The sequence below is a fragment of the Ailuropoda melanoleuca genome, chromosome 4 (genome assembly GCF_002007445.2).
Source record: "Ailuropoda melanoleuca isolate Jingjing chromosome 4, ASM200744v2, whole genome shotgun sequence".
Lineage (NCBI taxonomy): Eukaryota > Metazoa > Chordata > Mammalia > Carnivora > Ursidae > Ailuropoda > Ailuropoda melanoleuca.
The window spans coordinates 45,317,653-45,342,787 of NC_048221.1; the positions used below are offsets into that span (position 1 = coordinate 45,317,653).

A 25,135-nucleotide genomic window follows, 5' to 3' on the forward strand; every position below is an offset into this window, starting at 1 on the left:
AAGCTGAGGTTACTGTACAGAAATGGAAGTTATGTTGCAAAATAAGGTTAATATAGTAACTCAGTGCAGCAATTAGTGTCCCCAAATGGGTATTCAGATGGCGGAGGCAGCAAGGACATTGGGGGGAGAAGGGACCACTTCAAGCTGACAACCTCCAGGGGAGAAGGCAGGGTTTCAGCTCTGCCTTGAAGAATGGCTAGGACCTGGCCAGAAAGCAGGGATTGAGAAGAACATTTTCCTATAGGCCCCACAGGCCAGAGCAGTAGGCAAGGCCCGGGACACTTTGAAGAGACAGTCAGCAGTAGTGTTCCCCTTCACTGTGATTCAGGGAGGGCTACGTAGGACCTGCTCCCGGCACAGGTCACCAGGGCACTGCATGGTAGGAGAATGCCCTTGGGCCTCATCTTCCAGGTCAGTGTTTCCAAAGCATGCTCCAGGTTGATAAATCTTAGGTGAAAAAGAGGTTCAGTGGTCAAATCCATGAGGGAGAGGCTGGGTTAAAAAAATTAAAGGGTTTTTACTGTAGGATTTCTGAGAGACTTTAACATGCGTGATAAGGGTTATGAATCTCCAAGAAAGGGAAACCGTGTATCTCTGTTTCCTAAACTTACTTGCCCACATTTTGTTTTAAGTATCACTTGGAATTAGTGTTGTAGAATATAGGTTGGGAAACTCTATTCCCAGTAGTGGGAAATGACTCAAGTTTTTTTGAGCAACGAAATGGCATATACAAAGTATTCTTGGAAAAATGCCCTCAAGTAGTGGCATGTTATGTGGATTCAAGTGGGAGGGACTGGAGGCAGGAGGACCATTTCGGACCCCAGCAGAGCTCTTGACTAGGTATGACAAGCCTGGGTCTTGGTCATAGTGTGGAAGAAAGAAGGAAGGTACAGATACCAGAGCTACAAAGGATAGGGTAACACAGTGGGCCTAGAGTCAGAGCCTCACGCCTGAAAGCCATGTAGGGCCTTGGTCTGGGCCCTTTTCTCCAGGTCAAGAATGTATGACTATCTTGATGGGGTGATGAAGGAGGCAACCCCAACTCCAGATGTTTAGTCACAGGTGATAAGGAAAAGAATAATGCAACGAACTAAAGTGAAGTCATGCAGAGACCTAATTTTCAGGGTGAAAATGCACTTAAACTGTTGATTTACTAGGCTTGAGATGACAAGGCAAGCCATTAATGTTAGCTGTGACATTTGGAAACGTTATGACCTGAGTGACAAAGACTTATCGGTGTTACAGAAGGGGGAAGGTAGGTATCATTCACTGATGTAGATATCATTAAGAGGAAGCTACTTAAGAAGGAAATATAGAATAAACAAAAAAATGAAATGGAAAAACTCAGTATTTCAGATTGTTGTCTTATGGGCCGTCTAGTTTTTTTGTTTCTCTGGGCTTTAATCCTTCCACAGTCATCTCTTCTTTGACATAAATCAGTTGGGGGAAAGACTCAAATTAGGCAATTACCATTTATAGTAACAGCTGGGTGGGGAGAACTGAAATAACTATAATAAATAATTCGAGTGAATGAAAAAAGGGAAATACTCACATGGAGCATATAGGAGATGAAAGAAAGCGTAGTTATGGACAGAGAAGGAATATTGGGTATACGAGATCCCGTGAGGCAGGACAGGGTGGTGTCCTGGCAGCCAGGCTCCAGCAGAGTGGTGGGAAGGGTGGGCTGGTGAGCCCCGTCACCTTGCAGGAGCCAAGATTAGGTGCTAAGGGTGGACAGGCTGCCACCTCCGCTCTGGCCGAGTCCTTCGTAGACTGGGGGAGAGCTGCTACAGTGGAAAGGTGGGGCCAGAAGCCAGAGGGTAGACTCATTAAGCAGGGTCGGTAGGAGGTGGGGACACCAGGCCAGGACAGTGAATACAGACATGCTGCTGAAACAATGGAGGACACGAGGGCAGAAGTTGTTTAAAGGGGCGAGTGGATTCAAGTTAAGCGAACTGCCCTTTTGAGACGGCAGGAGCCGAGACGTGTCTGAGGTCCTGGAATGTTACCCAGAGCATGGCCCTTTGTTTGTTTGTTTGTTTTCCTGAAACCCCGTCAACACAGATCATCCAGAGTCCATGGTACTTTCTCAGCCACTGAGAGATCCTATTCTAGTAGTGGGTAGAATCGTAGGGAGAACATGCTGGCGGACTGAACGTTTATTCTGTCTGAGAAAGCCTAGTGTTCTCTGTGGGTGTTGGCTTCCTCCCTTATCTGATTGCGGGGAAGCTCCCTTACACGGACCCACCAGACTGACCGGCAGGACGTCCCTAGCCTGTGGCCAAGGCGGCTAGAGGAGCAGAAGATGGTTTTAGCAAGTACATCCGGAAATCTTTCTCCCCAGCCTCCCCTTGATCCGACGTTTTCTGCCAGCATGTTGCTGGAGATGGACTTTTAGGCACGGGGTTCCTATTAGAGGTGGAACTATGCTGTACAGTAGATCAAACCCCAGCTGCAAGTGTCAAAAAACCAAATCCACGCCAGTTGACGCAAAGGAGAAAATGCATCGGTTCGTGTGACGGAGAAATGCAGATCCTGGCTTCAGGGTGCGGCTGAGTCGAGGTCCCCAGACAGTAGCCTCAGGATCCAGTTCCACCTCTGGGCTCCGCGTCGACCGTGCCCCGAGGCTCCGTGGTATGGCAAGATGGATGCCGCGGCTTCTAAGCTTACTTTCTCTCAGGTCCCAGGTCAGGAAGAAGGAATAAAGTTGTCTTTGGTGCAGTCCCAGGAAAGCTCTCAGTGGGCATCCCTGGTTCCGTTGGGTCATGTGACTATCCCTGAACCAGTCCTCATTGCCAGGGCAGTACAATATGCCAGTTGACTGGGATGGAGCCCCACCCGGATTTCAGGGACTGATCCGTGGAAAGGGACGGATCCCCAAAGAAAAATTATTATTCCCAGAAGGGGAGGGGACAGGGAAACAACTCATCCTGAATTCCCTTCCCTTTCCCCCCACCAAGGAAAATAATTTCCTCTATGAATTTAGGAGCAATGAAAGACAAGAACTAGCTGCTTCTCATTAAATTGTAACCCTTATAATGCCTAGAATGTAACAGAAATTCAGAAAATGCTTTTATTCATGCTGATCACAGGGTTCATAGATTGAGGTGACTTCTGTGTTTGACTAACTCATACAAGAATGTTAGAAATGATTCATATCTCATTTCGAAAATCATAATTTCAGTATGTGTTAATTTTGTTTTTGTCATATACAAATGCCACTTGATTACTGTTGCTCATGAAGTTATTGGACGACCACATAATTTGTAATATGCCTGAAAAGCAAAGTAACGATATGACTTAGATCTGCAAAATGGTTCTGGGCGGGTTTGGTGGGCACCTGGTGCAAAAGGGAGCTTCATTTGGGCACAGTTGCAGAATACCATTGTGTGAAAATGGCCCTCGGCTGTCATGAAGTCTGCACTTCGGTGGTCTGTGCTTATCTGGCTGTTCCTGTCATTATTCTCAGGTCTGCAATAAAATCATCTTTCTAATGAGCTTTGTGGGCAACTGTGGAACATTCACCAGAGGCTACCGAGCCATGGTTCTGGATGTTGAGTTCCTTTACCATTTGTTGTATTTGCTGATCTGCGCCATGGGCCTCTTCGTCCACGAGTTCTTCTATAGTCTGCTGGTGAGTTCCTGGTATGGAAAGATTTTACATGGCGAAAACTAGGAGTGTCCCATGTCTCTCATCACAGACCCCTCCTTTTAAAGGTGATTGGTAAGTCTGGTCTCACAACGTCCCATAACTCATTTCCAGGATCTGGGGAAGGAAGCTACCCAGGGAGCAGGGCAGCTGGTGGACCAGGAGGTGTGTGATCGTGCAGCTTGTGTGCACATTGGACCTTTTACTTTCCAGTGGTAGACAGTGCCTACCACCTGGATCAGGGGATGTGTCCTCCACATGCATCTTTGCCTTTCTTTCTTTCTTGGACTCAGCCAGTGCTTACCAAGGAGAATGTTTTTGAGACTGTCATCGTCTGACGCTTCCCATGGGATCTGCTTCCCAGGAAGAACATGTAGTGACGAAATAGGAGGAGGAGCTATTTTCAAAGTCCCAAGATCCATGACAGTGAGCTCAGGAGATTTATTGGTCCGGGAAACCTTTTCGCTGGAAGTTATTTTGTTCCAATCTGAGCCAAGTGATTAATGTCTTGATAGGCTATAAAATGAGTTGGTTCAATTAGCATCCTCCTGAGCAGGTTTTTAAATTATAGACCAAATATCTACTTGCTTTCCTGTCATTAGAGGGAATCTAGACCTGTAGAGCTGTAGATAAGAAACCTTTGCCTTGTACCTACCATCAAATGACAAGAAGCAGAAAGTTGACTTATCTGCAAGCAAAACTATCCGTAAAGGGCCTAGAAGAATTAAAATGTTAGTGAGGATAAAAAATGATCAAAGCCTAAGCATTGGCGTAAAGCGAGGAACTTATTTGCAAAGGGTAGAGCAAAGAGAACCTTTCTGGGAAGTGGCCTCTGGACTGGTAACTTAATTGCTCTCTGCCTCAGTTTCCCATCTACAAAATGAGAACAAGCTGTCCCCCTCACAGGGCTGCCACAGGGATTATCTGCAACTGTGCACGTCAGGGCCTTAGAATAGCACTACCACACAAGAAATGCTTAGCAATTCTAGCTATTATTACTGTCTTTGTCATCGCTTACTTCCTCTGCCATCCAAAACACCATAAAGAATTCGCCATTCAGGTCATCAGGATTAGCTCATTCCATTAGTGGTAGATGTTGGCAGGCTGAGGGAAATGGATTGTTTTACCTCATTTTAAAGTAGGTCTGGCTACAGTTTGAGGTTTTAGGCAAAGAGGTCTCTGGGTGTGCTTGCGATTGCCATTATGTGGCCTATTTTGGTCATTCTGTATCAGAAATCTTGAGAGCTCCGTGTATATTTCTGGGCCTTTTTGTCTCCTACAGTCACGTCCCTGGATAAGGATGTAGTTCCGGAGTCAGGGAGACCCACGTCCTCCTGGCAAGGAGGCGGAGCTCAGTGGGAGGCCTCTGTCATCCCGACCGAGGGATCTCTCCCAAGAGACAGGAGACTCTGCTTCCGACCCGGCCGTCCCTTCCTGAGAGGGTGTGACTTTGCCTACATTCTGTGTCCCGTTGGCTTTGTTCCCCCGTCTGTACCTTCAGATCCTCTGCTTCTGGTCCTTGGAGATGCCGGCTGGTGCCCGTGCTAGTTGCAGGGCTGCCGCGTTGAGACAGACCTCTCCCCTCTCTGCCCTCCCAGAACTCACGGGCCACAGAATCGTTGTTACCACCATTTATTGACTCTTCCCAGGTGCTCTTTTCATACAGCCTCTCACCATGACTTCTGAGGTAGATGGTATCTGCAAATGACAGATGGTGAAACTGAGGCTTGGTGAGGTTAGGTAACTTGCCCAGAGTCACCCAGTAAGTGCCAGAGACCGGATAGCAGCTGAGCTCTGGTGACCGCCGAGTCAGTTTGTAAGCCCAGCCCCGAACTGCCTTTCATCTGAGCTCGTGAAAAAGTCCCTGCTTCGGGTGGCTGGTATTTCCCAGTGCAGTTTGCATTCTTGCTTTCACGTCCCTCATCCGTCACAGAAACAGTAGCTCCAAGCTGCCAGTGCCACCTGAGCTCAGCTCGCTTTTAGAGAACTCACCAGGATCCAACTAGATGGTGGCTCTTGGATGTGCTTCTGGGCCGTGTCTTGTCTGTGACCTCAGGTGACGTGTTACTCTTGGTATCAAAAGTAGTATTTAACATGTTTATTGAGCATCACAGACAAAATACTGAAACCTGCGACAGAAAGGAATTGGAGAGAGACCTCCAGCAGGGAAAACCCACATCTCCCGGGGTCGTGAAAGCCCCAAGCCAGCAGACCAGAAAAGGACTGGGAGAGTGGGGCCCCAGACTGGCTGAACCCAGTCTTGAGCCTGCATCCAAATGTGTCCTTAGAAAATGTTAACACCCCGAGATGAATGTGTGAAGTCCACGGAAGGGCAGGTAACAGGAGGAGAAATCCATATGGCCAGTGAACATGGAAGAATGTTCAACCTTAATGCTAAACGCAGACGTGCTAATTAAAACAACAGTGTGATCCCGAGCTGTACCTGCGACGTTTGGAAGGGTTCAAAGGCCTGAGCGCGTCCAGGTCTCAGAAGGGTGTGCTTTGGCAGCCCCCGACCCCTGACAGCGTGGAGTGTAAATCCGTTTGGCCTTTCTGGAAAGCAATGGGGCGATATGTGTCTGTTGCAACATTTGACCCAACAGTTGCATTTCTGGAAATTCTCCAAAAAGAAATAACTGACAAGTATGTATAGAGGCAAGTACAGAGGTGTTCATCACAGCATTATTTTTAATGACATGCAATTGGAAACATCTTGACTGTTTAAAAAACAAGTAAATATTTTGGTTAAGTAAACTGTGGGTTTTCTGTACAGTGGCATCCTAGGTGGTCATTCCTGACACAGAAATGTTCATGATTGCTTGGTGAAAGGGGCTGACTGTATGCCAGTATTACATTTATATGTATATATACATATATACATATGTGAACTTTAGCAATGTATAACAGTTTTCCAGTGTAGTAAGGGCAGAAGAAATAACTTGAGTAGATGGTGGGGTTATTGGTGATTTTTATTTTTCTTTGTGCTTTTCTGTGTTGTCCAAGTTTTCTCCATTGAACATGTGTAATTTTCCAATTAGAAGAAAGTTTTTCCTCTATAAAGTAATGCATGTCCATTATCTTAAAGTCGGAAATTACAGATGAGTGAAAAAAGAAATCACTTGTCATTGCAATGACTTGGTAGCTGTATGATCTTACAGTCCCCCCCACAACACAAGTGTCATTTGTTTGCTGTCTGAAGTTGCTCTCACTTGCTGCTTCATAGTGGGTTGCTGGAAAATATTTAACCAACTGTAACAGCAACATTAGCCTTTTGTACTCTTCTGCTGAAACGCCTCTTCCTTGCTTCCTTCCCTTTGAGTCTTCTGCTATACCCGGTGCCCTGCCCACAGGTCTCAGGACACAGATTGGCCTTATGGAGGCAAAAGGGCTAATTGACCAGAAAATGAACTCAGATGTAAAACTATAAATTGGAAGGGACTCGGAGATCAGCTAGTTCAGAGATTGATCAACACCTTATTACAAATTAAAAGCGGAGTCAGGATTCAAATCCTTGTCCCCTGACTCGCTTGGCTGTGCAGTCATGCCCCAAAGCCGTTTGGAGGCTGGACCTTCAGAAGATTCAGTGTCAGCACAGAGGCCACATTAAAACTAGCCCCCTGGTCCAAGAGTAAGCCCACAGAGCTCTCCTCCATGGCTCTGTACTCTTCCTGCAGCCGAATATCTGAGAAAACCAGCCCTCAGTACCGCATACCTAGAAGTACCCACAGGCCAACTTCTTGCAAAGAGCAAGTAGTCTCTTAGCAGAGGGTGAGCCTAGACTGTGAGCCTGCAGTGCGCTGCGGAAGTTCTTGGGGGTGGGGGGGGGGACATTAGGGAGATGGGAAGGGTTTAGGCTTCCTGGTGTGTTCCCACCACCAGTGTCCCTGCCATGAGCTGTGTGACCTTAGCCCAGTCCCTCATCAGGAAATGATCATTACCATTTACTGTGCGCAGTCAGCACGTAAGTGTGGCTGTACGCATTGTACCGGACACAGTACACATCACGCAGCTATGGTTCACGCAGCACCCTGTGCTCCTGTCTGTAGTGGAGGAAACGGAGTCTCGGGGAAGGAGAAAGTACCGAGCCCACTGTCCCCATGTCCTGTGCTTGAGCTAAGATTGCACCTCGCACTCCAGAGTCCCTGCTGCCTGCACTGGGCTGCTGTACGTGGCCTTCCCTGGGAGACTCTAAGCTCTGGGAGGACAAGGACCAGGGCTTGTCCGATCTGTACCCAGAGTGGCTGGCCCTTAGCAGAAACTCAGTAACTTCTCCCTACACGAGGGCATGCCAGGACCCTCATCACTTTGCTCTCCCTTGTCTCCTTAAACTCCCTGGTACTACCCTGTATTTTCTCCATCCCCAGGACCTCTCAGCTGTCTGAGTACCATTGGAAATTGCTAGTACTTCCCACCCCCCTCTTCTATGCTAATGTTCCCCATCTTGGTTTTCACTAAGACAGGCATACAGAAGTGTTAAGATAATAGAATGCTTTTGAGTTTCTAAAAGGGTAAATTCTCTGTAAGTCAAGTTTTCATTATGAGATATTTGGGTACATCTAACATAGAGACTTCTTAAAACTGTCCCATTGTCTTCTCTTTGTTCGTTTTTAAAGCTTTTTGATTTGGTATACAGAGAAGAGACTCTGCTTAATGTCATTAAAAGTGTCACTCGCAATGGACGGTCCATCATCCTGACAGCTGTTCTGGCTTTGATCCTGGTTTACCTGTTCTCAATAGTGGGCTATCTTTTCTTCAAAGACGATTTTATCTTGGAAGTAGATAGGTTGCCCAATGAAACAGCTCTTCCAGGTGAGTTTGAGATCTTCGGGTCTTTTTCATGTTAAGAGAACAGTTCTTGATTGTCCGTGAAGTAAAGAGAACGATGACTTTAGCAATGTAGGTATCTCCCAAGCACTTGGACCACGAATTCTGATTCCTGGTCTTGGTTCTTGCTTTATTCCAAGGGTGTGTGGGATGTCTGATGCTGAGTGTAAGTGTCCAGAGCCTACATTTAACCTAGTCACTAAAGTCAGATTTTAAACTAAGACAAATTATTCAAAAACAATTGGACCCTGTATTTCGAAAGCATAGGGGGATGCGTCCCTCTGGCTTGGTAAATCTCCTTCTAGGAATTTATCCTTCAAGGAAGCAGCTGCTGCCTGTGCGTGTAGAACCAGACGTATATGGAAGAATGTTCGTTGCAGTGTGAGAGTGGAACCAGTCCCGACGTAGAATGTTCCATCAGATGATGGGCCTACGGGGCGGCATTCCCTGCAGATAGGGTACATCTTTGTAAACCTCCAGGGGAAAGCACCCACAAAGGTGTGGTGGGAAATTGCAGAATAATAACTATAATAGGATCCACGTGAGTTTTTTTTTTTTAAATGAAAAAGCTCATATATGTCTTTTAAAACATGGAAGAATATTAACCGCCACCCCCTGCCCAGCAGTGGCTGTCTCTGGGGCTTTTTTTTTTCTTTTTTTTTTTTTACTATATGCAAGTTTGACAGTGAGCTTACATTATTTTTATATAGAGCAAGAACAGAAGACAGTTCCACTTTTGAGAATGAAATAAAATGATCATATACTTGAGTGATACCCAAGTGTTCCTTGTCTCAATTAAAATATTTTAACACCATTAAGTGAAATGTTACCAGTTTGTTTTTTTATCAGGTAGCCAGAGGCCCTGAGCCCAAGGAACAAACTAGAATTATTATCACTGGCTAAGCCAGGCAGCCTTGTTCTCCCAAATGCTGCATTCTTGGCATGTAACTCGAGCCTCCAGGTTGACACTAAGTGAAATGTGCTGCCAACCGTCTTAGGTTTCCGAACTAAACTGGTCCGGACCTTGGATTTCTGCTCCTGCTTGCTGATGCTTTTTGTGCAGACTTGGTGTAAATCTTGCTGGAGTCTGTACATACAGTAGTATTTGTCAAAGGGTTTCAGCTGTGTGTCTTTAAAGTTGGAGAGGTGCTATTTAAGTGCGATATTTCTAGTAAGCCTACAGGAATTGACATTTCTGGCTTCTTTCCCATCCAGATCACCAAATGAAAGTGTAAATTGCATCTCTGCCTTGAATTTATATGCAGGAATGTAGGGTGTTATTTATGTAAAGAATTGTTTAATCAGCCGTGAATTGGGGACTTCAAACATTTTAACCATATGCTGCCAGATTGTTCATCATAAAATTTCCTCTCTTTCCCAGAAGCCGGCGAGAGTTTGGCAAGCGAGTTCCTATACTCTGACGTGTGTAGGGTGGAGACTGGGGAGAACTGCTCCTCTCCTGCACCCAAAGAAGGTAGGACCTTGTAGGCTGAAGCGCCATGGTAATTAGGCTCCTCTGGAAGCTTAGATGGTGCACATAACATTGGAAGCAGATGGAAGCAGATTTACTGTTTGGAAGTAAGGCCAGTAGCAAAGGGGAAAGGCTGGGAGAGTGGAGGGAAAGAAGGCTACATGGGAAGAAAATACCTGCTTGGTTGATTCAGCCACCATTTACTGGGTGCCCCCTATTTGCCAGGGACGCTGTTGTATTCTAAGATACAGTAGTATGGTGGAGGGGACAGGTGGGCAGGCACCTAGGTGATTACTAGACAGTATGTTAAATGCTAGAAATGAGGGAATACAGAAGATAGGCACCTGGCCTAATACTAGAGTAAAGGTATAACCAAGGAGGTGATTGTTAAACTAAAACAGTAGAATCTTGGACAGTGGAGGAGGGTTAGATGTTCCACTTAGAGGGCATAGGGTGTCCAAAGGCTTGGAAGTAGAATATAGTGTGTTGAAGGAGGTAACGATCATGAGGAAGAGTAGTAGCAAGAAATGAAGCCAGGGAGGTCAACAAAAGGCCAGATCACGAAGGGTCTTACATGTTAGGCTGAGGAGGTTAAACTTCACCGAAAGAATGAATAGAAGTTGAAGGGTGGGGGGAGTGATATGATGAGATCTGTTTGAGCAAGACCATTCTCCCTGCAACTACTGAAAAGAACAAGATAGACAGCAAGACATGGTTCTTCCTCCAAAAATGATTAAGAATGGGCCATGTCCAATATAAAGCTATTTATCCAGGGGACCTGCTGTAAAACATGGGTGGATTTAGCCTGTGAGGAGCCTGGGTCCTCTGGGATTACCCTCAGCTGAGAGACGAGATGTTTGTGACCCAGAATCTAAGTAACGTATCTAAGGTCAAATGCCTATTCAGAGCTGGGACTGGAGTTTACATCTGAAAAGGATGGGGAATATTTTGGATTTAATACAGGGAAAGGCAATTCTGACTTGGCTTGAGAAACTAGCAAGGGTTGGTGATGAGAACAGAATTGCCCCGGGTAACGTCAGCTTTGTGAAAGAAAGCGTTTGACACTTGATTCTTTAGTTTTTCTTTCTTGTTCCTGTGCGTAGTGGGTGAGCTGGCATTCAGGGAACACCGGCTCAAAGTCACGGTCTCTCCTTCCCCACACGTTGTAAATCTGTGTTTGTAGAGCTGGTCCTTGCGGAGGAGACGGAGCAAGACAAAGAGCACACGTGTGAGACGCTGCTCATGTGCATCGTCACGGTGCTGAGTCACGGGCTGAGGAGCGGGGGCGGAGTAGGAGACGTGCTCAGGAAGCCATCCAAAGAGGTAGTTGGATCCCGAGGGGAAGGGAGAGCGGCGGGGGCGGGGGGCGAGAGCACAAGGCGGAGCTCACGGAAGCCGAAGACAAAGCAGAGCTGGTGAGGTGCGTGGTGGCCGTGCAGAGCCGGCGGACGCTTCCTTCCTGCCCGCCGACCGCCCTGGCGCGGGGCAGGGACCCCCGGCCTGTGGAAGGGCGCTGCTCTCCAGGTGGGGTCTGGCCTGCCTGAACACGTGTCCTAGACACCTTAGAGCCCAGGGAGCTGCTCTCGTGCACGCACCACACAACAGTGGCAGAACCCACCCTTTGGACAAAGGGTGTGAAAAGAGACACAGTTGTGACTTTCCAAGTTTGATGCCCAGTTTAACTTGCGACAGAGCAGACCCATGGGGTGAGGGTGAGCCATGAAGGTTGGGCCCCCAAATCTTCTTCCTTCTGCCCTGAGCTCTGCAGACCAAAGGCGGTGGGGTAACCTCACTGATGGGGACACCTCTTTTCTAGGAGCCCCTCTTTGCTGCTAGAGTGATCTATGACCTCTTGTTCTTCTTCATGGTCATCATCATCGTCCTTAATCTGATTTTCGGGGTCATCATTGACACCTTTGCTGACCTGAGGAGCGAGAAGCAGAAGAAGGAGGAGATCTTAAAGACCACGTGCTTTATCTGTGGTGAGTGTGGCTGTCTGGCTTTCGCGGGCGAGCTCAGGCCCCATGGACCGGATGGGCTGCATGCAGGCTTTCTGTGGCAAGGCGCCACTGCCCCCTCAAGCGTCTCTGCCCCTGGCGTTGGGGGCACCTCTCCTCTGCCTCCCTTCTGCTGGAGGCTTTTTGCAGCCGCGGGACCCGGTCAGCAGTTCCCAGCACCAGCGTGCCCGCAGGAATGAAAGTTCCAGTGGCAGACACGTGATCGCACGTGATTCGAAATGAATGTGTCTTGGGATCTTTTTGTTTTTGGGGGGCTGCCGAGCATCTCTTGGTCCCCTCCTAATAACTAGACTGGAGATCTTTCATCCAGTGCCAGCCTGTGGATGTGTCCATTGCAGATGGTATCGGGCATTAAATGAAAGACTATTCCTCTCAGAGGGTATGGTGAAGGTGTCCAGAGCCTGAGCTCAGGAGTCAGACCTAGGCTCTGATTAAGTTTCTGCTACTTACTAGTCTCATAATCTTGTCATAGTTGCTTCACTGTCTGTGCTTTCATTCTCCATCTGTAAAATGGGTACAGTAATATGTACTTCTCTGCGTTATTGTGGGGCTGAGAGAGCTAGTCCGTGTAACACTCCTAGCACAGAACCTGCACATTGTAGGTGCTCAGTGATAAGTAGTAAACTGCTACAGAAGACGGGCGTATGGGGTGCCCAAGAAACCATTGTCAGTAGAGCCAGAGGGAGGTGCACGGAAATGTAAACTAATCACGTAGGAATCTGGCAGCTGAGTGGTCATTTCACGATTATTCATAACACAGTTACTCTGAATATATAAGTTTCATACTGGTACATCTACTCAAAAAATGAGCATTTTCCATTTAAACACTTAAATCTTTGCTTTTTGCCCCCTTAAAACCACTTCAAGCTTTTTGTTTTGAAATAATGCCAGAATTACAGAAAAGTGATAAGAACAATACAAAGTATTTCTATCTACTTTTCATCCAGAGTCCCCACGTACTGATATCTTACTTCATTTGCTTGCTCATACACACAGGGTTTCTAATAGTCTGAGATCCACTGGCATGATGCCCCTTGATCCCTACATATTTCAGTATATATCTCCTCAGCAAGAACCTTCTGTCATAAATACGCAGTGTAGTTACCAAGATGAGGAAGTTAGCAAAGATACCGTGCTGTTGCTCAGTCTGCAGACCCTATTCCTATTTCACCCTTTAGCCCAGTAACGCCCTTTATAGCCAGTGGAAGCCCACGTCATGTTGCATTCCGTTGTCATGGCTCTTTAGCCTCCGTTGACATTTTAAAGACTTTGGTCAGTTACTGTGTAGCCTGTCCCTTGGGTTGGGTTTCTCTAACATTTTCTCATGGCAGAATTGGGGTTATGCATTTTTTGTAGGAACACCAGAGAAATGTGGTTTATTCCCCTCATTGCATCGTTTCAGGAGGCATGTGATGCCTGTTCTTCTTCTAACCGGTGATACTAACTCCAGTCACTTGGTTAAGGTGTTAATCGTCAGGGTTCTCCACTAAAGGTTAGGTTTTATTTTTCTCTTTGTAGTTAGGAAACGTTTTATGAGGAGCTATTTTGAGACCATGTAAATATCCCATTATTCCTCAAATTAAACGTTAATCCACTAGCTTTAATGTCCAAGGATGATTCCTGCCCGACTCTTTTATTATGTTAGTTGTCCAGTGATGATTTTCTTATTTTCTTATTTCTACATTTGTTAATTGGCTTTTAAGAAAGAACTTTCTCTTTTCATGTAGGTATGTATACTCTCTATGTATTAATACTTTTGTTACTTGTGACAACATGGATTCCTGTATTTTTATTTAATCCAGTGGATTATGATCCTTTAATGTCATTTGTTTCAATGCTCAGATTGCCCCAGCTGTGTCCTGCCCTTCAAGCGGTTTCTCTGTTTTATCATATCACTGTAATTTTTTATGTACTTCCTTACTTTCTTAGGGTCTTGAGATAGTCCAGGTTCAAGCTTCACTTGTACCTCCCTGGCCCAGCCCTGGCATTGCCCATTTTTCCAAAAAGCCCTGGTTCTTTCTAGGGGAGAAGGGTGTTTAGAAGCTAAGATCTGGGGACTGGGTGTGTGCGTTCCAGCTGCTGTGCCCCTGCGGCTTATTAGGGCGCAGAGTAGACGTGTACATGCACGTGTGTGCGTGTCTGTGTGAGCATACACGTGCCACACACTTCTGTATCGATTTTTATAAACATATGGAAAAGGATGAGTTCATACCCATGCCTCTCATTCCAGTTCACGATTACAGGGTTTCTCCTTCTCCCTTTCCGTATTTGTGCTCCCTCCTTTGACAGTGAGAAATCTAGCTCCTATTATACGTCATATATTTCCTTGCTCCATCCAAGAATCCACAGAAACTAGTTTCACCGTGGCTCACCCAGACCTCTGCAAACTACAAACGTACCGGCTGAAGTTCCAAATGTGTTTAAAGCCCCCCCCCCATTCCCTGACAAGGCCACTAAGGCACATGGAGACTAAACAGTGACTGGAAGGGGGCAGAGGTGGGATTCAGGCCCAGTCCCTCTGCCCCGCACCCCGGGTTTCCCTGCGCTGATGTAAGAGGCCGTGCGTGGTGGAGGCCACAGCATCGTCCTCTGCACAAAGATGGGAGCTAGACCCGCAGCCCCCGCGGACGGTCCTCTCGCAGTTTTCCGCTCCGGGGCTGCTCACTTGGGGCCGGGGCTTTCTGTTTGTCCGCAGGCTTGGAGAGAGACAAGTTCGACAACAAGACCGTCACCTTTGAAGAGCACATCAAGGAGGAACACAACATGTGGCATTACCTGTGCTTCATCGTGCTGGTGAAGGTGAAGGACTCCACAGAGTACACGGGGCCTGAGAGCTACGTGGCGGAAATGATCAAGGTGAGCGGGAAGCTCGTGAGGGCGGCGAGCCAGCGAGCCGGTCACACGGCAGAAAGAGAAGGTCTAACGTGTCCTGGGTTGCGGAGCTCTTAGTCTCGGTGAGGTATTAGACTGCTCATTAACTTCGTGTGTCCTCTCAAGTGACCGGTAGAAGCAGCAGACAGGTGGTATTAACCCCATGTTAACGGAGGAGATAGTGAGGCTCCAAGAGATTGGCNAAATGAAAAAGCTCATATATGTCTTTTAAAACATGGAAGAATATTAACCGCCACCCCCTGCCCAGCAGTGGCTGTCTCTGGGGCTTTTTTTTTCTTTTTTTTTTTTTACTATATGCAAGTTTGACAGTGAGCTTACATTATTTTTATATAGAGCAAGAACAGAAGACAGTTCCACTTTTGAGAATGAAATAAAATGATCATATACTTGAGTGATACCCAAGTGTTCCTTGTCTCAATTAAAATATTTTAACACCATTAAGTGAAATGTTACCAGTTTGTTTTTTTATCAGGTAGCCAGAGGCCCTGAGCCCAAGGAACAAACTAGAATTATTATCACTGGCTAAGCCAGGCAGCCTTGTTCTCCCAAATGCTGCATTCTTGGCATGTAACTCGAGCCTCCAGGTTGACACTAAGTGAAATGTGCTGCCAACCGTCTTAGGTTTCCGAACTAAACTGGTCCGGACCTTGGATTTCTGCTCCTGCTTGCTGATGCTTTTTGTGCAGACTTGGTGTAAATCTTGCTGGAGTCTGTACATACAGTAGTATTTGTCAAAGGGTTTCAGCTGTGTGTCTTTAAAGTTGGAGAGGTGCTATTTAAGTGCGATATTTCTAGTAAGCCTACAGGAATTGACATTTCTGGCTTCTTTCCCATCCAGATCACCAAATGAAAGTGTAAATTGCATCTCTGCCTTGAATTTATATGCAGGAATGTAGGGTGTTATTTATGTAAAGAATTGTTTAATCAGCCGTGAATTGGGGACTTCAAACATTTTAACCATATGCTGCCAGATTGTTCATCATAAAATTTCCTCTCTTTCCCAGAAGCCGGCGAGAGTTTGGCAAGCGAGTTCCTATACTCTGACGTGTGTAGGGTGGAGACTGGGGAGAACTGCTCCTCTCCTGCACCCAAAGAAGGTAGGACCTTGTAGGCTGAAGCGCCATGGTAATTAGGCTCCTCTGGAAGCTTAGATGGTGCACATAACATTGGAAGCAGATGGAAGCAGATTTACTGTTTGGAAGTAAGGCCAGTAGCAAAGGGGAAAGGCTGGGAGAGTGGAGGGAAAGAAGGCTACATGGGAAGAAAATACCTGCTTGGTTGATTCAGCCACCATTTACTGGGTGCCCCCTATTTGCCAGGGACGCTGTTGTATTCTAAGATACAGTAGTATGGTGGAGGGGACAGGTGGGCAGGCACCTAGGTGATTACTAGACAGTATGTTAAATGCTAGAAATGAGGGAATACAGAAGATAGGCACCTGGCCTAATACTAGAGTAAAGGTATAACCAAGGAGGTGATTGTTAAACTAAAACAGTAGAATCTTGGACAGTGGAGGAGGGTTAGATGTTCCACTTAGAGGGCATAGGGTGTCCAAAGGCTTGGAAGTAGAATATAGTGTGTTGAAGGAGGTAACGATCATGAGGAAGAGTAGTAGCAAGAAATGAAGCCAGGGAGGTCAACAAAAGGCCAGATCACGAAGGGTCTTACATGTTAGGCTGAGGAGGTTAAACTTCACCGAAAGAATGAATAGAAGTTGAAGGGTGGGGGGAGTGATATGATGAGATCTGTTTGAGCAAGACCATTCTCCCTGCAACTACTGAAAAGAACAAGATAGACAGCAAGACATGGTTCTTCCTCCAAAAATGATTAAGAATGGGCCATGTCCAATATAAAGCTATTTATCCAGGGGACCTGCTGTAAAACATGGGTGGATTTAGCCTGTGAGGAGCCTGGGTCCTCTGGGATTACCCTCAGCTGAGAGACGAGATGTTTGTGACCCAGAATCTAAGTAACGTATCTAAGGTCAAATGCCTGTTCAGAGCTGGGACTGGAGTTTACATCTGAAAAGGATGGGGAATATTTTGGATTTAATACAGGGAAAGGCAATTCTGACTTGGCTTGAGAAACTAGCAAGGGTTGGTGATGAGAACAGAATTGCCCCGGGTAACGTCAGCTTTGTGAAAGAAAGCGTTTGACACTTGATTCTTTAGTTTTTCTTTCTTGTTCCTGTGCGTAGTGGGTGAGCTGGCATTCAGGGAACACCGGCTCAAAGTCACGGTCTCTCCTTCCCCACACGTTGTAAATCTGTGTTTGTAGAGCTGGTCCTTGCGGAGGAGACGGAGCAAGACAAAGAGCACACGTGTGAGACGCTGCTCATGTGCATCGTCACGGTGCTGAGTCACGGGCTGAGGAGCGGGGGCGGAGTAGGAGACGTGCTCAGGAAGCCATCCAAAGAGGTAGTTGGATCCCGAGGGGAAGGGAGAGCGGCGGGGGCGGGGGGCGAGAGCACAAGGCGGAGCTCACGGAAGCCGAAGACAGAGCAGAGCTGGTGAGGTGCGTGGTGGCCGTGCAGAGCCGGCGGACGCTTCCTTCCTGCCCGCCGACCGCCCTGGCGCGGGGCAGGGACCCCCGGCCTGTGGAAGGGCGCTGCTCTCCAGGTGGGGTCTGGCCTGCCTGAACACGTGTCCTAGACACCTTAGAGCCCAGGGAGCTGCTCTCGTGCACGCACCACACAACAGTGGCAGAACCCACCCTTTGGACAAAGGGTGTGAAAAGAGACACAGTTGTGACTTTCCAAGTTTGATGCCCAGTTTAACTTGCGACAGAGCAGACCCATGGGGTGAGGGTGAGCCATGAAGGTTGGGCCCCCAAATCTTCTTCCTTCTGCCCTGAGCTCTGCAGACCAAAGGCGGTGGGGTAACCTCACTGATGGGGACACCTCTTTTCTAGGAGCCCCTCTTTGCTGCTAGAGTGATCTATGACCTCTTGTTCTTCTTCATGGTCATCATCATCGTCCTTAATCTGATTTTCGGGGTCATCATTGACACCTTTGCTGACCTGAGGAGCGAGAAGCAGAAGAAGGAGGAGATCTTAAAGACCACGTGCTTTATCTGTGGTGAGTGTGGCTGTCTGGCTTTCGCGGGCGAGCTCAGGCCCCATGGACCGGATGGGCTGCATGCAGGCTTTCTGTGGCAAGGCGCCACTGCCCCCTCAAGCGTCTCTGCCCCTGGCGTTGGGGGCACCTCTCCTCTGCCTCCCTTCTGCTGGAGGCTTTTTGCAGCCGCGGGACCCGGTCAGCAGTTCCCAGCACCAGCGTGCCCGCAGGAATGAAAGTTCCAGTGGCAGACACGTGATCGCACGTGATTCGAAATGAATGTGTCTTGGGATCTTTTTGTTTTTGGGGGGCTGCCGAGCATCTCTTGGTCCCCTCCTAATAACTAGACTGGAGATCTTTCATCCAGTGCCAGCCTGTGGATGTGTCCATTGCAGATGGTATCGGGCATTAAATGAAAGACTATTCCTCTCAGAGGGTATGGTGAAGGTGTCCAGAGCCTGAGCTCAGGAGTCAGACCTAGGCTCTGATTAAGTTTCTGCTACTTACTAGTCTCATAATCTTGTCATAGTTGCTTCACTGTCTGTGCTTTCATTCTCCATCTGTAAAATGGGTACAGTAATATGTACTTCTCTGCGTTATTGTGGGGCTGAGAGAGCTAGTCCGTGTAACACTCCTAGCACAGAACCTGCACATTGTAGGTGCTCAGTGATAAGTAGTAAGCTGCTACAGAAGACGGGCGTATGGGGTGCCCAAGAAACCATTGTCAGTAGAGCCAGAGGGAGGTGCACGGAAATGTAAACTAATCACGTAGGAATCTGGCAGCTGAGTGGTCATTTCACGATTATTCATAACACAGTTACTCTGAATATATAAGTTTCATACTGGTACATCTACTCAAAAAATGAGCATTTTCCATTTAAACACTTAAATCTTTGCTTTTTGCCCCCTTAAAACCACTTCAAGCTTTTTGTTTTGAAATAATGCCAGAATTACAGAAAAGTGATAAGAACAATACAAAGTATTTCTATCTACTTTTCATCCAGAGTCCCCACGTACTGATATCTTACTTCATTTGCTTGCTCATACACACAGGGTTTCTAATAGTCTGAGATCCACTGGCATGATGCCCCTTGATCCCTACATATTTCAGTATATATCTCCTCAGCAAGAACCTTCTGTCATAAATACGCAGTGTAGTTACCAAGATGAGGAAGTTAGCAAAGATACCGTGCTGTTGCTCAGTCTGCAGACCCTATTCCTATTTCACCCTTTAGCCCAGTAACGCCCTTTATAGCCAGTGGAAGCCCACGTCATGTTGCATTCCGTTGTCATGGCTCTTTAGCCTCCGTTGACATTTTAAAGACTTTGGTCAGTTACTGTGTAGCCTGTCCCTTGGGTTGGGTTTCTCTAACATTTTCTCATGGCAGAATTGGGGTTATGCATTTTTTGTAGGAACACCAGAGAAATGTGGTTTATTCCCCTCATTGCATCGTTTCAGGAGGCATGTGATGCCTGTTCTTCTTCTAACCGGTGATATTAACTCCAGTCACTTGGTTAAGGTGTTAATCGTCAGGGTTCTCCACTAAAGTTTAGGTTTTATTTTTCTCTTTGTAGTTAGGAAACGTTTTATGAGGAGCTATTTTGAGACCATGTAAATATCCCATTATTCCTCAAATTAAACGTTAATCCACTAGCTTTAATGTCCAAGGATGATTCCTGCCCGACTCTTTTATTATGTTAGTTGTCCAGTGATGATTTTCTTATTTTCTTATTTCTACATTTGTTAATTGGCTTTTAAGAAAGAACTTTCTCTTTTCATGTAGGTATGTATACTCTCTATGTATTAATACTTTTGTTACTTGTGACAACATGGATTCCTGTATTTTTATTTAATCCAGTGGATTATGATCCTTTAATGTCATTTGTTTCAATGCTCAGATTGCCCCAGCTGTGTCCTGCCCTTCAAGCGGTTTCTCTGTTTTATCATATCACTGTAATTTTTTATGTACTTCCTTACTTTCTTAGGGTCTTGAGATAGTCCAGGTTCAAGCTTCACTTGTACCTCCCTGGCCCAGCCCTGGCATTGCCCATTTTTCCAAAAAGCCCTGGTTCTTTCTAGGGGAGAAGGGTGTTTAGAAGCTAAGATCTGGGGACTGGGTGTGTGCGTTCCAGCTGCTGTGCCCCTGCGGCTTATTAGGGCGCAGAGTAGACGTGTACATGCACGTGTGTGCGTGTCTGTGTGAGCATACACGTGCCACACACTTCTGTATCGATTTTTATAAACATATGGAAAAGGATGAGTTCATACCCATGCCTCTCATTCCAGTTCACGATTACAGGGTTTCTCCTTCTCCCTTTCCGTATTTGTGCTCCCTCCTTTGACAGTGAGAAATCTAGCTCCTATTATACGTCATATATTTCCTTGCTCCATCCAAGAATCCACAGAAACTAGTTTCACCGTGGCTCACCCAGACCTCTGCAAACTACAAACGTACCAGCTGAAGTTCCAAATGTGTTTAAAGCCCCCCCCCCATTCCCTGACAAGGCCACTAAGGCACATGGAGACTAAACAGTGACTGGAAGGGGGCAGAGGTGGGATTCAGGCCCAGTCCCTCTGCCCCGCACCCCGGGTTTCCCTGCGCTGATGTAAGAGGCCGTGCGTGGTGGAGGCCACAGCATCGTCCTCTACACAAAGATGGGAGCTAGACCCGCAGCCCCCGCGGACGGTCCTCTCGCAGTTTTCCGCTCCGGGGCTGCTCACTTGGGGCCGGGGCTTTCTGTTTGTCCGCAGGCTTGGAGAGAGACAAGTTCGACAACAAGACCGTCACCTTTGAAGAGCACATCAAGGAGGAACACAACATGTGGCATTACCTGTGCTTCATCGTGCTGGTGAAGGTGAAGGACTCCACAGAGTACACGGGGCCTGAGAGCTACGTGGCGGAAATGATCAAGGTGAGCGGGAAGCTCGTGAGGGCGGCGAGCCAGCGAGCCGGTCACACGGCAGAAAGAGAAGGTCTAACGTGTCCTGGGTTGCGGAGCTCTTAGTCTCGGTGAGGTATTAGACTGCTCATTAACTTCGTGTGTCCTCTCAAGTGACCGGTAGAAGCAGCAGACAGGTGGTATTAACCCCATGTTAACGGAGGAGATAGTGAGGCTCCAAGAGATTGGTACCCTGCATCCTCCCTGGGGCTGGGCTTTTACCCGAGATCTAGTGCCACGATCCGGTTTCCCATCTCTACGCACTCAGCCTCTTTTCTTCATAATGGATCCTTTTCTTTTTTCTCTTTAAATAAGACCTGGTCCCTAAGAGATAACTTTAAGCAGTGATCGTTGATGGAATTCATTCAGCCTGGTTTATTTGCTCGTTTGTTAGGCCTCGGCCTCGCCTTTCTGGGAGATGCTTTGCTGATCGTTAGGAAGGGACCGTATGATGGAGGAATTGGAGTCCCAAATTAATCTTCTTGCTGATGGGGAGCGTGACTGCCGTGTCCTGGGAAGAGGGGGAGCTGCCACAGCTTTCCAGAGCACTCTCCTCGGTCAGGACTTCGCGGAGGCACCGAACATGTGCCGTGGGAGTCCCAGGCCAGCTGTCCTTTCATACCTGTGGTTTCTGAACTTCATTAAAATGTTCAGGGGCATTGGTAAAGTGAGGAGGCATGAACTGTGAAGTCTAGGGAGCCTCTGTGATTTACACGAGCTCACTTTGGGGAGAGGGAGCCAGTCGCTCTTAAGAAAGACGACACAATTCACTGACTCTCCTTCCAGTTGCCAAGGACTTAAGCACTCAGCCTGATAATGAGTTATCCTAAATGAACCCTTCTGTGTTTTTTATGCAGATGTGATCTTAAAGCTTTTAATATGAAGAAATCTCAGGTGACGTCTGTTCCCGTAAATAGCATCACTCATGCAGCAGACGCAGGCAGGCTTCAGTTTTATTGCTGGCAGGCCAGCAGTCATGTGGTGTTATTCTTGAGCCCGCGCCCACCCCCACCATATAACACCAGCTGGGAGGCCTCTGCAGGCTCTGGAGGGCTTTCTGGTGATTCTGTGCCATCTGTACCCTTGAGGTGCTTCACGTCGAATTCCTTGCTTCTCAGATTTAATGTGCATAGAAATCACCTGGAGATGTGAGAGTTTGGCTTCGAATCCAGCAGGCATCATCAGGACTTGAGACGGTGCAGTTTCAGCAAGGGTGGGGGGATGCCGAAGCCACTGGTTGGTGGGTCACGCTTGGAGCAGTAGGCACCCAACAGAAGAGACAACACCACGCTGATTGAAAAGTGACCCTGAACTGGTGATGTGAGTGCTGACGAGAGGGTTGCCAAGAATCTGTAAGGGTTTAGCGCTCCAGGGCCTGCAAAGCTCTTTCACTGCTAGTTCTGCGCTTGTGATTAAAGTTACCCTCCGTGGGGGCCATTCAGAGAGAACTTTGAGGGGAGAGAGAAATGGATTCCGAGAGATGACTTTTAAAGGGGCTTTGAAAGAGAGACAGGGTCATAGATTAGCAGAAGAAGAAGAGAAAAAAATTAACAGAGGGGAAAAAGGAGTTCCAGAATGCGGCTTCTGGGTGTGCTGTCTTACAGATGAGAGCCAGGCTCAGGGCTAAGTAGCTTGCCCAGGAAGAGCTCAGAAGGCGCGCACCAGGGTGCCAGCCCAGGGCTAATGACGGGGACTGCACCACAGCCCCAGCGACGGATCGGACGAGGAGGCAGTTGGTGGCACTGGGCCAGGTGGGAGCAGGATCTGTTAATGAGAAATTCTGTTGGTTGCCAGGGCAGATTTTTGGTTAGGTCTCCAGGGTCAGGACACGTGAACTGAAAAGTTCCCCCATCCCTTCTTTTCGTCCAGTTGTTGATATTGCCAGATGAAGACGCTTGGTCAGCATTCATGGGACAGAGGTGTCTGCATACACATACAGATGCCCTCGTTTGCATGAAGTCCTGTAATGGGTGGAGGAGCTGACCTCTAGTTTTCACCCTTGTCACACTTTCTTTTTCTTCTTCACTTTGTTTGCGTCTCTCGAAAGTATTTGTGCCCTATCTTTAAATCTTCGGGGGCCAGTTTTAAAGCTTTCTGTTAATCACCTTACTTTACTGTCACGGAAAACTCTGGCACACTTTAAGGTTTCTGTCTCAATCGTGAAGACTTAAAGGAGCCTTGTGAGCAGTCACCTGGTGAGGATTAAGGGCCCGAAGTCACCCCCCAGCCTCCCACCAAGCCTGCTCAGAGCCCATTGCCTGGCGACGCTTTGAAACACCCAGCATTCAGTGTGCTTTCCTCATCCACATCATTCTTAAATTGTACAAGAACTTCTTGACAAAAGGCCTAAAAAGATGTAGCATCAAAAAGTTCTTAACTCCGAGTGTCAAAGTTGCTGAGGAACCAGATGTTTTGTGCCCTTAGTGAGGGCTCAGGAAGTGTTAGATCCACCGGCCGAAAGGCTGTGCCTTTTGCCAACACCATTTTCAGTGGTGTCTAGTACTGAGGTCACATGAATCCCTGCAGACGACTCCCCGGGGAGCACTGGCCACAGGACAGTAGGACTGGGGGTGTTCGGCCGGAAGCCCAGGGGAGCTCAGAGCTGCGGGGGAGCAGGCCACATGCCCATGTGGCAGACCCTTTGCGCCATACCCTGTGGAGGCAGCCACGGCCAAGAGAGGAGTTCCTCTCAACATTCCTCCTGAGGAGGCAGGCCTCCTGCCCTCCCGCTTCTGGAATGAAAGGCCAGGTGATCTCTTTGAGAAGCCAACTCTGTTACTCCAGGATCAAGCAGAGAGGGGCAGCTGACAATGTCAGAGAGAGAAGGAAAAGTCAGCTAGGTGCTCGCCTACCCTCTTGCTCACTTCATGTCCCAAAAGAAATCATCGAGACGGGCTCTTTAGGGACTTGGGTTTCTCAGGAAAACCACCTCTTGCCTAGTGGCCAGAGCCTGGGGGTTGTAAGCTCTCCCTCAGCTCATGAATGAAGATCCTGGAGACTCATTCAGAACTGTGAAGGAACAACTGCCCACAGACAGCCCGAAAGAACCAAACCGAAGCAGCCCAGGTGGGCACTTGGAGATAGAGGAGGAAGCGAAGACGCCTCCCTGCAGACCGTGGTGTCAGGGATGAGAAACAGATTTTCATCTCAAAAAAGACCATGGAGACAGTGCGTTTCTTGCCAGAGACAGTAGTAGAGAACTTAGCAGCCGGATGCTCACCCAGCATCCAATTTTCATCTAAACATAAAAGAGGACTGTTTATTCTCTTCTCTGTCCTTCTGGTCATGCCCTTTCTCCTTTCATTAGAGATGGGAATATTCCCGGCCAAGCCAAGGCCGGGCTCATGCCTACCATGAAGTCCTTGCTCCCTAAGCATTGGATATGAAGGCACAGAATCCCAGATGTGAGTTTCGGCCCTGCTCCTTCCGAGCCACATAGCCCCAGGAAGTCATGGCCCTTCCCTGACCTGATCTGCTGTAAATGGGGGTTAACCCCACTTCCCATGTCCATTGGGTGATGGGAGTGAGGTAAATGTGGGGGACCGGGGTGGGGGTGGGAGGCACTCGAGGAGGCAGGGAGTGGATGCCAGCAGGGCCAGATGAACCTACAGAGCAGTCGGCAGGGAAGCAGAGCGCAGTGCTGGCTCAGCTGACGCGAGCATCGTGTCCTACACTGCACCACTGCGTAAGATGTCTTGGCTGTTGGCACACTGTTGCTAAGAAAAGTCAGAATGGGCATCTTGACTCCAAGAAGTTCCTCCCATGGAAAATTCCTGCTTCTTCCTCACTCTTAAATTTAAACGTTTTAAGTGCTCTCACATGTTGGAGCAGGACAAACGCAACATTCTCACTCTTTCTCCGTGGAACCAGCCTCGGTGCTTGGCACTCGTATCCATGCATTCAGCGGTGTCCTCCACTCACAGTCACTACCCACGACCAGGAGTTGGGGTGACTTGGGGAGTGTCCCCTGGGTTCTGTGTGTTAGATGCTGTCTGGATTGTCCTGGGTTCCGCACACATGACCGAGGCAGGTGCTGTTGCTGGCCCTGCTGGGGGGAAGCTCGGCCTCCCCTGCACCCCTATACAGAATGGACAGCGCCGCTCAGACGGGAGATGCGGTCTCGGCTTCGTTGACTCAGGCCCCAGACAGGGCTGTACTTACAGAGAACTGTGACTACAGAGTGATCTCACTTACCCCGGCAGCTCAGGGCAGGAGAAAAACCCCTGAGCTTCCTCTCCCCATAGCAACTGGATTTTTGGGGCTACCACGTAGAGTTTCAGTGGTAG

The 25,135-nt window shown here is 47.8% G+C and overlaps 1 protein-coding gene across 9 annotated transcripts in view; it reads left to right on the top strand.

The window, feature by feature from the left end:
* The window catches only part of ITPR1 (inositol 1,4,5-trisphosphate receptor type 1), a 328,561-nt gene that overhangs the window by 281,034 nt on the left and 22,392 nt on the right, over positions 1 to 25,135 (top strand). For 4 of the 9 annotated variants that reach the window (XM_034658672.1, XM_034658673.1, XM_034658674.1 and 1 more), the window contains 6 exons: positions 3,470 to 3,634; positions 8,263 to 8,458; positions 9,855 to 9,947; positions 11,128 to 11,267; positions 11,761 to 11,926; positions 14,658 to 14,970. In XM_034658672.1, the coding sequence (XP_034514563.1) occupies positions 3,470 to 3,634; positions 8,263 to 8,458; positions 9,855 to 9,947; positions 11,128 to 11,267; positions 11,761 to 11,926; positions 14,658 to 14,911 (1,014 nt within the window). In that variant the 3' untranslated portion in view covers positions 14,912 to 14,970. Of the gene's footprint in view, positions 1 to 3,469; positions 3,635 to 8,262; positions 8,459 to 9,854; positions 9,948 to 11,127; positions 11,268 to 11,760; positions 11,927 to 14,657; positions 14,972 to 25,135 lie in introns of those variants that run through there. The other 5 variants (XM_034658675.1, XM_034658677.1, XM_019800455.2 and 2 more) reach the window with 4 other exon arrangements.